The sequence below is a fragment of the Pomacea canaliculata genome, linkage group LG7 (assembly GCF_003073045.1).
Source record: "Pomacea canaliculata isolate SZHN2017 linkage group LG7, ASM307304v1, whole genome shotgun sequence".
Classification (NCBI taxonomy): Eukaryota; Metazoa; Mollusca; class Gastropoda; order Architaenioglossa; family Ampullariidae; genus Pomacea; species Pomacea canaliculata.
The window spans coordinates 19,622,330-19,634,413 of NC_037596.1; the positions used below are offsets into that span (position 1 = coordinate 19,622,330).

Below are 12,084 nucleotides of genomic sequence, written 5' to 3' on the forward strand. Positions count from 1 at the left end.
TTTAAACAAAACACTTCAGTTGTTATCAGTGAATACAACCAATCAGAAACTGTCACAAACTACTTCCTCTGTCCTGGACTTTCATGTCTGTCTGAGCAACACACAGATCAACACCTGGGCACATTGTTGTGTTGCTATTTGTGTGTGTGAGTAACACAGACATCAACACCACAGTTTGTTTTTGTATTTCTATTTCTGTCCGGTCAGTGCAGAAATAAACACCGGCGTTTGTTGTTGTGTTTATGGCACGACCTGACCCAGTGTCGGCCACCTTCACTCTAACGACCTCGTCTGTGTTCTGTCAAAATAACATGGCCTCCTTCTGAGCTCAAAACAGTTCTGGAGAAATGGAGAAAAGTTTACTCTGTGTGGGAGGGTGAGGAGAGCATGAGAGAGTTAGGATTTCACATTCATTATCAGTGAATTTGTGTCGCTTTTGTGATTGTCTTCTCCTGCAACTTCCTGTCACGTGCATGAACTCCACTTTGATAAGGAAGGTTTCCTATCAATAAACATTGTTATCATATTAATATTATTTAGTGAAACTCGTCCATGAGCATACCTTCTTGTGGGGACAGGAGCTTGAAACAGAAAATTTAAAGCTTCTCAGCTTCCTTCTCAAAGTGAATTTCCAGTCCATTTCTTGCACAAGATCTTCTGTGGAGTGTCATATGTTGCTCTACGTTGACTTGAATATTCTTTTATCATTGTCAATTTATCTGACTTGTGAATCACCTCGCTGTTTGTGCCTCTCTTAAATATAAACTCCTGTTTTACTGTATGTGCGAGAGAAAAAACTAAACACATTTTTATGAAGAAAGACAGAGAGAAAGTGAAACGGGTTGAAAAGAGAAATAACAGAGGTGATCCTTTCTTGAGACATGAAAGTTAGTATTATGTACATTCAGTAGTATCTTCATTTAGTATTGTCATCATTCAGTATTATCTTAATTCAGTATTGTCTTCATTTAGTATTATCTTCATTAAGTATTATTTTCATTCACTGTTAATTGCATTCACTGTTATTTGCATTCTGTATTGTCTTCATTCAGTATTATCTTCAATCAGTATCGTTTGCAGTTAGTATTATCTTCATTAAGTATTATTTTCATTCAGTGTTATTTGCACTCAGTATTGTCTTCATTCACTATTATGTAACACACAACACGATATATGACGCTGCTTCTCTTTATTGACAATGTTGAAACTGTGGTTTGCGTCTGGTGTCTCGGTGAGCACAAAGCTGCTGACAGAGGGCGCAGCCTGTACACGTGACATGACAGCAAACTGTGATTACATGTCTCAACTCACATTGTCAAACGCTGGCATATGACATATATATATAATACACAAGCAAACTGTCAACCTTGCGGTGAACCTAAGAACTGTCTACAAGGAAACTGGTGAAGATGACTGTGAAATGCATCAAACTGTGACACTGCGAGGTATAGTGTGATTGTGACACTGTGAACCATAGCTTGATTGTGATAGTGTGAACAGTATATAGATTGATTGTGACACTGTGTGAACCATAGCGTGATTGTGACACTGTGAATCATAGCTTGATTGTGACACTGTGTGAGCTGCTGTGGTGTGAAATGTGTATCTAGCTAACGTCTCAGTCACTTATTTTGTTGAGGTCACAGATCAAGTCATCAAGTCACAGATCATGTGACCATACCATAGCTCACGTGCTCTCTGCGAGTCTCATCTCTTTCCGTGTGTGGAGATGCCGGAGCTCATGTTTATCTCTGTGTAAATCACCGACTGTCTACTATCATCGTGTCAGTGTTTACTATCATCATGTCAGTGTCTACTACCACCGTGTCAGTGTTTACTATCATCGTGTCAGTGTCTACTATCACCGTGTCAGTGTTTACTATCATCGTGTCAGTGTCTACTATCACCGTGTCAGTGTTTACTATCATCGTGTCAGTGTCTACTATCACCGTCTCAGTGTCTACTATCACCGTGTCAGTGTCTACTATCACCGTGTCAGTGTCTACTATCATCGTGTCAGTGTTTACTATCATCGTGTCAGTGTTTACTATCATCATGTCAGTGTCTACTACCACCGTGTCAGTGTTTACTATCACCGTGTCAGTGTTTACTATCATCGTGTCAGTGTTTACTACCACCGTGTCAGTGTCTACTATCATCGTGTCAGTGTCTACTATCACCGTGTCAGTGTCTACTATTTGATGGGACACCTGTAACTATGTGCTAACCAGCCTGCGATGAGTCACGTGACAAAACAATGACGTCATTGTGGGTGGAGCTTACACAGCCTCAGTGTAGCAGCCATTATTCTTATGTTTGTGTGTTTTTCGTTTTAGTAATCGCGCTTTGAGCCTACATTTAATGGCGGGGACAGTCGCTATGCAAATAAACTTTATTACTACTACTACTATTACTACTAAAGCAGAAAATACAATTGTCAGTTGTGCGGTCTAGATTCCAAACATTGGTTGCCATGGAGTCAGAGAGTTCAGGGTCAGAGTCGACAGGGTCACTGGTTGCAGCCAGCGTAGGACTGGGGGTCGCCCACCACGCAGACAAAGAGGCTGGGGTTGTAGAACATGCCGTTAGGACAGAACTGCACCCAGTACTGGCCACTGACGTCACAGTGGATGTAGCGGGTGTGGTCGCACGGGTACGGGTGGAAGTACCTGCCGAGGGCGAGCTCTGACGGGGTGCAGGGGTTGGTGATGGTGGCGGGGCGGTTGGTTGTGGCGATGTACGGCTGGTCAACCACACACGTCATCAGGTTCTGGCTCCACATCTCCTGGGCAGGACACGTCTGTAGCCAGGCGCCGCCCCACAGGTCACAGTGGATAAACCTGTCAAAATGTAACACAGGTCACAGTGGATAAACCTATCATGAGAAGGTCACAGGGGATAAACGTTTCATGAGACAGTGGATAAACCTGTCAAATTGTGACACAGATAAATCTGTCATGAGACAGGTCACAGTGGATAAACTGCCACTAGACTTTGACATGTCATGGGATGGGACACATAAGATAAATCTGTCAGAAGATATTACACTGGCAGTAGATAAACATGTCCTCTAGACGCCCACCCTCTCTCTCTCTCTGTGGCTTAGTATTTATACTGACTTCTACTTACACTCGCATTTGTACTCACAGTTGTCTGTCCAGGGTGTACTCAAAGTACAGGTACTGCGCTGCTATTCTCTCCGGGGTGCATGGGTTTGGATAGCCTAAGGGTAGAGGCACCCTGTAAATATCTCCCGTGATCTCATAACCACAGGTGAGCGTGTTGGGGTTGAACCTCTTTCCACCTGGACACAGCGTCAGGTAGGCCTCGCCGTGATAGTCACAGCGAATGAACTTGTTGGTGTCGTAGGGGTAGGCGAAGAGTAGCTTCCCTGACACCAGCGCTTCTGGTGTGCAGGGGTTGGCGAAGTCCAGAGTCCCTGAGGGAAACACGAAGCGGGCCTTCAGACAGCGAGTCATAGACAAAGGAAAAGAGAGCATGTAGTAACAAAAGTCATGTGGAAACAGAGAAATGCCATATGGAGACGTAAGAAAAGTGGAAAGGAGCACATCCGACATGATAGTAGGTGTTGGTGGTAGGGGGAGAGGTTTATCAAACCGCCCGGAAGTACCTGTAAACAAAACTCACTCGTGTCGCACACTCCTTCCAGGAGATTTCCCTGCTGCAGGAAGTCCGTGGCCGTGCAGTCGCGACAGGTGGCGCCATTACAGCAGCGGACCTGCCACACTGCAACATTACCCCTGACCTTTATTAAATACAACATTACAGCCTCGTACACACCACACTGCAACATGACCCCTGACCTCATGGAAGTAAACACCTAATTTATCTATTTCAAATAAATAAATTGCAAAAGTGTTATAATACAAATCATTTTGGTGAATTCATAATTCGAGACTAGTAAACATAATAGCAAAATCGAACCTATAAAGAACAGTTTACATTGTAAAACAGATATTTCTGGTCAGTTATTAAGTTTTTTATATTTTTGTTGTTGAATTATCTTTTGCACACCATGGATGAAACTTAACTTCTGCAGCCTTGTGTCTCGTCCACCCACCTGTTTTCGCCCCTTACCTGTCCTGTTTAGTAAACTGTCATCTCGCTGAATTCCCTCACCTTCACATCCTGTCTACTCACGTCTCCTACTCTTCACTTTTCCTGTTCACTCACCTGCCCTGTGTACATCTGCTCAGTTCACTCACCTGGCTTGTCCACCAGCGACACGATGGAGTAGTAGTCAGTGCAGTTTTGCAGATGCGCCTCATTGGCCGGAAGTCGCGTGCCCACCACGGTGATGTACACCTGCTGACCGTTGTAGGTGCCGGAGGTGGTGAGGTAGGCGGGGCGACCAGTCTGCGCCGTGTACTTCTCCGTGTACATGGCGGCGTTGGGGTTGGGGTTGGTGTAGGACACGTACACGTCCAGGATCCCGCAGTTCACTTGAAACGACTGCGCAGAAGGGTCATTGAGAGGTCAGTATGATTAAAACATGAGAGTAATTAAGGTCAAGGGTAATCGAGAGAAATTGTCAGTGAGCCAGGGTTACACGTGATTCTATATCAGGGGTGGGCAATTAATTTTCCCAAGGGGCCGCAAACTGGGATGGTTTTAGAGGGCCGGACTAATATAGTTAACTCAGTTTTACTCAATACTGTATACATAGTATATATACTGGCGGGCGGGCCAGTCAAGGACAGGAGGCGGGCCGGCCTTTGCCCAGGTCTGCTCTAGAGGCAATAAAGTATCTATACAATAACAAGTGGCGACTTTAGGGAAAGGTGTGTCTACTTATCTACTCCTATAATTCACTTTCTGCTCGTATATTGCACATTTCTACTCCTATAGTTTACTTTGCACGACCGCATATACACACTGCTGCAATGACTGGATGACAGAACGAAAATAAGAGAAAAACCCTACGCTGCAATTAAGCCTTGATAACATTACAACATTACAACATTACAGTAATGCAAGTCTAGAGTTATATATATATTTACTGTACACAATATAAACAACATGGACACATTTCTATCAGCAACACTACAAGTATGTTTGCAAGACTTGTTATCTCTCCAGCGCGGTAATAATCGACTACTTCTTTCCGTAACGAAAACAGCTGCTGATGTTTAATTAACAAAATAGAGAAGGTATTCAAAACATTTGGCTTTTTCCTGTGAAGGTACAACTTCTGCCTATTGCCTTGGCTTATCGCTCTGTCTCAGCTCCGGTCATGTGAATGTCCTGTAAATGACAATGACCAAGGTAAAAGAAGTGATCACATCAATTTAAAAAAATAAGCCAATGGATGCTTACGACAGTGGTGTTCTGCGTTGAATTAGAAGAAATACCGATAGTAAAGGGCTTTGAAGAATTTGTTTTCACCTCAGAAGGAGTACCCTCCACAGTAGACAGCATAGTAGTCGCTGCAATCAAAACACACATATATATGTATAAGAAAACTAACTGCCTAACTCACGGTCTGTATCTCTTCCACAGTCAGTATTAGTGTCGATATCAAAGACAGAACCATTTCCAGTACTTTGAATGTCAACAATAATTTCAACACCAATATCTGATAAACAGCCCAGCTGTAACATTTTCATCTATCATGTATGGTGATGATAATGTGATAGCAATGATGATACGCTGGTGAAGGTAAAGTTGTGGTAACTTAATGGTGTATTAATTGTGGTGGTAGTGGTGGTAGTGGTGGTAGTCTTGGTGTTCGATGAAGAAAGCTCATGTCAAGTGTTACCCAAGCACGTGCTGCGTTTGATCTCGTCCAAGATGCTCTCAATGAAGGAGAAGTCACCCAGAGTAAACACGTGACTACAAACGGGACTCGAGGCGACAGCGTGCAGCTCAGTGGGGTCATAGCCACCGACCCCTACCGCGAACACTACGATGCCTTTGTTCTGCCCACAAAATCAACATCACCGGTAGGAACAATGAAAGCTGAAGACACACGGGAAAGAAATGCTATATTTATAAAATATAAAATATACTATCGAGTAGTGTAACAATGTTGTGTAGAATGGGGTTAGCTATATACTACATCTACTTGGATTCAGTGTATTTAGTATTTCCGATAAATTACATGAATACATCAGCCTGTGGGTGCTGATGTTTAGTTCATTAACAGCATTTTACTGAATGTGTAAGTGGAAGGAGGATGCTGTCATACGCAGAGAAAGAAAATAAATACCTCCAGTAACTGTGCTACACTGAGTCTCTGTTACATCCAACATTTGCGAAACTGGAGTTTCTGTGTTACCTTGAGTCGCTGTGCTGCTGCTGCTGTCAGTATGGTGCTGGCTGACTGTCCATCCGTGACGAGGATGACCAGACGTTTGGCGTTGTTGTTGCCGGAGAAGAAGGTGGTGCGAGCCGTGTCCAGCGCCAGGTTGGTATACGTGCCACCAGTGACTGCCACCAGAGTAAGAGTGAGTACATAAAAAACTGAAATATGTTAGTAAAAATTATTTAATCACATTTATAGTTTTTGCTTAAACTTTTGTAGACTCAAACTTCTAAAGAAGAATTTAAACACAAAGACGAGAAGACGGGAAGACGACAGTTCGTGGCACTACAAGCAGGGACAGAAAGGTCAGTCCGCCGACTCACTGCGGGAAATGCTGCGAATGGCGTTGGTGATCTGAGCCTTGGTGTTGTAGGTGTTGAAGTTGAAGTTTGTGGACACGGTGTCCGCGTAGATGAGGGAAGCCACTCGCACTCTCTCGGGCTCGTACAGTTCCTCGACGACACGAGCGACGAAATTGAGGCTGAGACGGAAGTCGGAGTTGATGATACTTCCCGAGCTGTCGAGGACAAAGGCGATGTCCATTTTAGATTCGCAGCCTGAAACAATTACCTGTCTTTCTCACTGAAAGAATCCTCTGTCTTTATGATTGAAACAATTATTTCTAATAGTAAGTTCATATTTCTAATTGTCCTGCTGAAACAATCATTTGCCGTCTGTGCAGTGGCGCTGAGTTCTAAGACCGGAAGCGAGTCACAAGGGAATGCGTTTATAACCACAGGAAGCCCCCCCCCCCCCCGATACACTGATTCAGTTGTGTCTTAATAAAATATGTATTTACCTTTATCGTCTTATTAGGTTTATATTCAATATTCGTCTGCTTACTGCCCAGATGGTAGTATAGTATTCCATGTGTCTATCTATCTAGGGTGACTGTGAGAGAAGAGTAGAGGCGAGGGTTAAACCCCTTTTGAACAATTCTTTAAACTAAATGATCTCAGGAACAAAGAAGTTCTAATTTTAAAACTTGTTGTGTCTATCATACTCTAGGAGGTTCACAAATGGATTAATTATTGCTGGAGCGGGTTTACTGTTAGATTTACTCTTGCTGTATAGGGTCTTCACATAAAGTAATAAATTACTAGTGTCCAGGGCTACAAATCACTTATTTCTTACTGTAGGTGGTGGCAGATGCAGCCAGGCCAGAGTAATCTGCTAGAGGAGCCCCAAAGTGGTAGTAGTGGGACCACAGGTCCGCCTGGCCCTGGTATGCAAAAATGACAAGAGTACAAAAGCCTTCAAATCTTTTACAAACAGTAAAAGTGAAATGTGTATCTGGGTTTCCTTATTCTTCTTGGAGGTTAATCATTTCAACAAAAAAATTAACTAAAGAATAAAAACTAAGGGAAGGTTTTGCACGTGTGTGTGTGTGTGTGTGTGTCTCAGTCTCGGTTCATCCTCACCTGTAGTGAGTTAACTGCCTGCATGGTCTTGACCTGGTATGTCATCAGCGACCGGAAGGGAAGGTAGGGTAGAGGGAAAGGAATTACAATTTTAACCGGGTTTTTTAATGTGTTGATTATTTCACTTTCTAGCTGACAGAAGACGCCTTTACCTGTGGCACAGTGTATTTACAAATAATCTGTACATGAAAATAACGGGGTTAGATCACACACCAAAACATCACCAGGTATGGCCGTCAGGTTAGCGCCCAGTCGCTGGATGAGGTAGAGGGAAGCTGCCAGTCCAGAGTACAGCGGTTTGCGCAGGTCTGACCACGTGACCTGGGTCCAGTCGATGTTGAATGGCTGCAGCTTCAGGAGGTTGCAGTACTGGCGGAGAACGGAGTTACATCGGAGGGTCGCATTGAACTTGTCCTCGTCCACCTAAAGTGAAAAGTGGAGGAGCTAGTCAATGGATCGTCAAGGACAGCAGTAGACGAACTACCTCCCCTCCCCCCGACTTATTAAAAAGCATATAAGACTTGCTTCAACAGAAGTAAGCATACATACTAAAGGACGGCATTACTGGGCACCAATAAAGTATGTGTAGATGCTTCAGTTTCATGACAAAGCAAATATCAGTTCAATGACGGTTGTACATAGATCCATGTGTCTTTGTGCATTTGTTTACATTCAGTTTTCTTTGAAAAAGAGAGTAATGTCCCTTCACCTAACTGACTGGAGGAGACCAGCTCTTCATTGTTTTGTCTCGTCCTTTCCCTGAGGGCATAATTCCTTTTGTACTTGATAGCTGCGTTTGGGTTGCATTCATACTTTTTTCCAACTCGTTCTCTGGTCACAGAGATCTGGATGTTCCTCGCATCCTACACTTATGAGCACTTGGTGAGCTGTTACTAGAAGCATCTCGTTGATGCTTGCAGTAAAGGTGTCTACATCACAGTTCACCGTGTCCAGCGCGCGACTTTGTCTCGAGCTTGAGCCCAGAAAATCTTCGTACCCTTTGAATCTTGCAGTTTCTCCAGAAAAAAATCGAGTTCAGGGGATGTTCGAGTGGCGCATCACCCAGCTTCAACATAGCCTCGTTAGGAAAAGGTCATGATTGGTCCCTACGTCAGCGCCTGGCTGTGCCCTCGTCTTGGCATTGTTGGTGATGGATTTGAAGCTCCTAGTCAGCAGGATATTTGGAGAAGGGGACCCAATGGCTCTACGCAAAGTTTAGGAATGGTAGGCCCCTATCTTGGGTTTCGTCAAGACCTATTTTGCCCACAGTTGCTGCCTATTGCTAGTGGGTGTATGTGCCCACGTTGGCGACCCAGTCACCAGTAAAATGAGGACATGCTTTTTTCGGTAATTTCTTTATAGCATTATCTAGCTGTTGATGAAATTCCTCCACTTTGCTGTCTTTATGTGTCTGAGATACTGTGAGGCCTGGCAGAGATAAGATTAAATATCAGCCTGCCGGAGATGAGTGCACAGATGATGATGACTAGGACCAGAGAGCCAACTCTATGCTCGTGTACCGGAGCATATGGCTTTCGGGTGTTGTTGTTTCCCCAAATCCTGGCCATCCCACAGTGTTCCATTACGATATTCTGAAGGGGTCTACTCCCTGAGACTTTACTTTCTCCAAGATAGTTGGACAGACTCCGTGATGTAAAATGGCCAAACAAACGCCATTTGAGAGACTAATTACTTATTTGCGTAACAAATAAAAATGATTCACTGAGACATGAAAATCTATCATATGAACCTACTACTGCATGCCTGAGGTCTGTGTCACTCCATTTTCCAGAGCACGCGGCAAACATCAGGAGGTAGTGTTGCCACGTGGTGCACAACAACGCGAGGTGACGCGACAAGTCGTGTCGTGGTAGATGTTCGAACTTAGCCTACTTCTAAAATATTATGGGGCCTAAGCCCGTAAGCTGTGGACTTAATTGTTTGTTAGTATTGGCAAATGAGGCGAAAGGGGTCAAGGGACAGAATAAGTGATGTCAGTCACCTGCCAGATGCCCCCGTCGTATCCAGTTCTGTAGGTTTTGGGGTCCGTGCCATCACGTGATTCGATGTAAGCAATTCGTCGGAGAAGCAGACGATCCTCCGAAAAGATACAACTGCGAACGAAACAAGAACAGACTGTAGACGATAATAAATTACAGTAAAATTATAACAGACTACTATGAAACAATAACAGACTATAGACGATAACAGACTATGGTAAAACTATAACAGACTATAGACGGTCACAGAATATCACGCTGTGGGTGATGTGAACTCAGGCGTCTCTGCAACCAAGTGATATACAAGAAGACTTGCATTTAGTCGACTAGAGATGAACTGATTATTACAATAAACAAGACTCCGTGCAAGACTGGTCATGATCCCAAACCTTTACGAGAGTAAAATAGAAGTAGAAAAAGCTTTGAGCCGTTAAGGGTTAGTAATATTGTTTATTTTTCAAAGAATGCTGCTGTCTTTTAAAAACAAGTTATGTTGTCTTCTTTCCGTATTTCTGTGCCTGTCTTTTAACATTGACATGAACAGAAACTTCGCTCGTTTTAAGAGAATGACCTATTGACCTGTCCTCATTTTGAGCTATTTACAATGTGGAATGTGAATTGAAGCTGCCCTGCTTATTCTTTGATTTCATGTTTAATGCCCTTACTTGGAGCGGATGAGGTCCACCACAGCGTCAACCACATCGGAGCCCGTAGACCCGGCCACACGGGTGGCGTCCGTTCCTACAGAAATCTGAGCCTCCGCCACCCCTAGGATGGCGACTGCGACCAACAGTAGACACGACACCATGGTGTGCTGAAACTAAAATATTCACTGACCTCTGTGACCCTGTCTGTATATAGACACGCACAAGCATACATATGTACACAGATGTACACAGACGATAAACATCGAACGAATCATCGCTTTAACAGAATACAGTGCCTCCAACACAAACTGTCAAACACACACAGGGCTTCCACAAACTGTTTTCTGCACGACTTTTCTATGAAAAACAAATGTTTCTACCTTTCGACGGATGATACTTATCTGGTTTCCTTTAGACTGCATCAATAAGTTCCTACCCACTTTCCTGCCTACCTGCCTACACATATAACGATGGTCATACTCTGGTATTTCCAGCTTGGTGCACAATCAGTAAGTTCCTACCTACGTGCCAACCTACATACACCGGTAACAAATGCTAATGATTTGTGCACAATAAATAATTCTGAAATATCTTCAACAAGACAATGAATGTTCTAGATGCTACTGAAATCATCTTAGTATTAACAACGACTGAACTGCCTATCTTCAGGTAATAAAAAGCGAATAAACATTTGATAATTGATATAAACATGTGTTAGATGCTAAATGACAGGAACAAACATTTGTCAGACCCTCGCTAAAGTGGAAAACATTTGGCTGACAAATTATCCAAAAAAAAATTATTTTTGAATTGATAAACTAACAAACGCACTAAGGGGCAGACGGGTGAACAGACTGACAGTGAACAGATGGAGTTAGGTGACAAAGGGCTGAAAGATGGACTCAAAGAGGTACACTGACAATAACAATGAATAGTCCTAGATGCTAGACAAACAGCAAATTTTTTTCTAGTTCTAATAAATGTTAAATTGTGTTCAACCATTCTTATGCCTTGCTGGTTCTCCTTGCCGGCCAATTCATGTGTGTTAGTCAATGCGTTTGCCTGTCTGTCCGTTAGTCGTTCATTTGTCAGTCTGTCTCTCAGTCGATCAGAGTTTTCACGGATCTGTCGATTCATCAATACTGCCATTAACGATCTAGAGAAACTACATCGTCATTAACTGCTATCGAAAACCCAGCGACATTAATTTTCACTAATGTTCAGTATTCTACGACACGCTGAGACAAACTACCTTTTGTCAAAATGTTAACGACCTGCACACCTGTAAATACCTGCTATCACCATATAATGATTGCAGTGTACTTTAAAGACGAAGAAAGACGAGTGGTTTACCAGCATGCAGGGTTAACTTCGGATGGCAGGAAGGCGAAGGCAGACTGGTGGTTACCAGCGCCAGCATCTGCTTAAAAACCCTTGCACTCACGTCACGTGATCCCAACGGCCCAGTCCGCAAAGATTTATTTCCTGTCATTTGGCAGTTTACACAAATTATTTGTTCTTATCTTGGACAGTCTCGCCTACGTCTTTCTATGTCTCTCTTTCTTTCTTTCTATCCCGTTTGCTTGATGACTGATGCGCCTGCGTGTGTGCACCCCTACATGTACACCGGCGGGTACAGGAACGAGAGAAAGGAGAAGACAGAATGCATGCGTGTCTGAAGGTTCATGAGT

At 43.4% G+C, this 12,084-nt stretch overlaps 1 protein-coding gene across 4 annotated transcripts; it reads right to left on the reverse strand.

Annotated features, from left to right (window-relative positions):
- Positions 1-1,174: 1,174 nt before the first annotated feature.
- LOC112568773 lies at positions 1,175-11,881 on the reverse strand. 4 transcript variants are annotated; one of them, XM_025246251.1, is made up of 13 exons: positions 11,747-11,881; positions 10,412-10,566; positions 9,749-9,860; positions 7,960-8,169; positions 7,460-7,547; positions 6,649-6,882; positions 6,299-6,450; positions 5,780-5,939; positions 5,338-5,447; positions 4,227-4,473; positions 3,649-3,747; positions 3,148-3,439; positions 1,175-2,840 (listed from the first exon to the last, which is right to left on the reverse strand). In XM_025246251.1, exons 1-13 carry the CDS (start codon positions 11,750-11,752, stop codon positions 2,510-2,512), a joined length of 2,196 nt encoding a protein of 731 aa, XP_025102036.1. In that variant the 5' UTR covers positions 11,753-11,881; the 3' UTR covers positions 1,175-2,509. The 4 variants fall into 4 exon arrangements, with proteins under 4 accessions (XP_025102036.1, XP_025102038.1, XP_025102037.1 ...); XM_025246253.1 differs by having other exon boundaries at positions 11,676-11,765; XM_025246252.1 differs by having other exon boundaries at positions 11,646-11,765.
- Positions 11,882-12,084: the final 203 nt, after the last annotated feature.

Bases quoted from the DNA above. Each gene is read 5' to 3' on its own strand.
- LOC112568773 (XM_025246251.1), bottom strand. The intron at 6,451-6,648 runs GTGAGTCGGCGG...CTCTGGTGGCAG, and splicing joins CATTCGCAGCATTTCCCGCA to TCACTGGTGGCACGTATACC. The intron at 2,841-3,147 runs GTGAGTACAAAT...ACATTTTGACAG, and splicing joins TACACCCTGGACAGACAACT to GTTTATCCACTGTGACCTGT.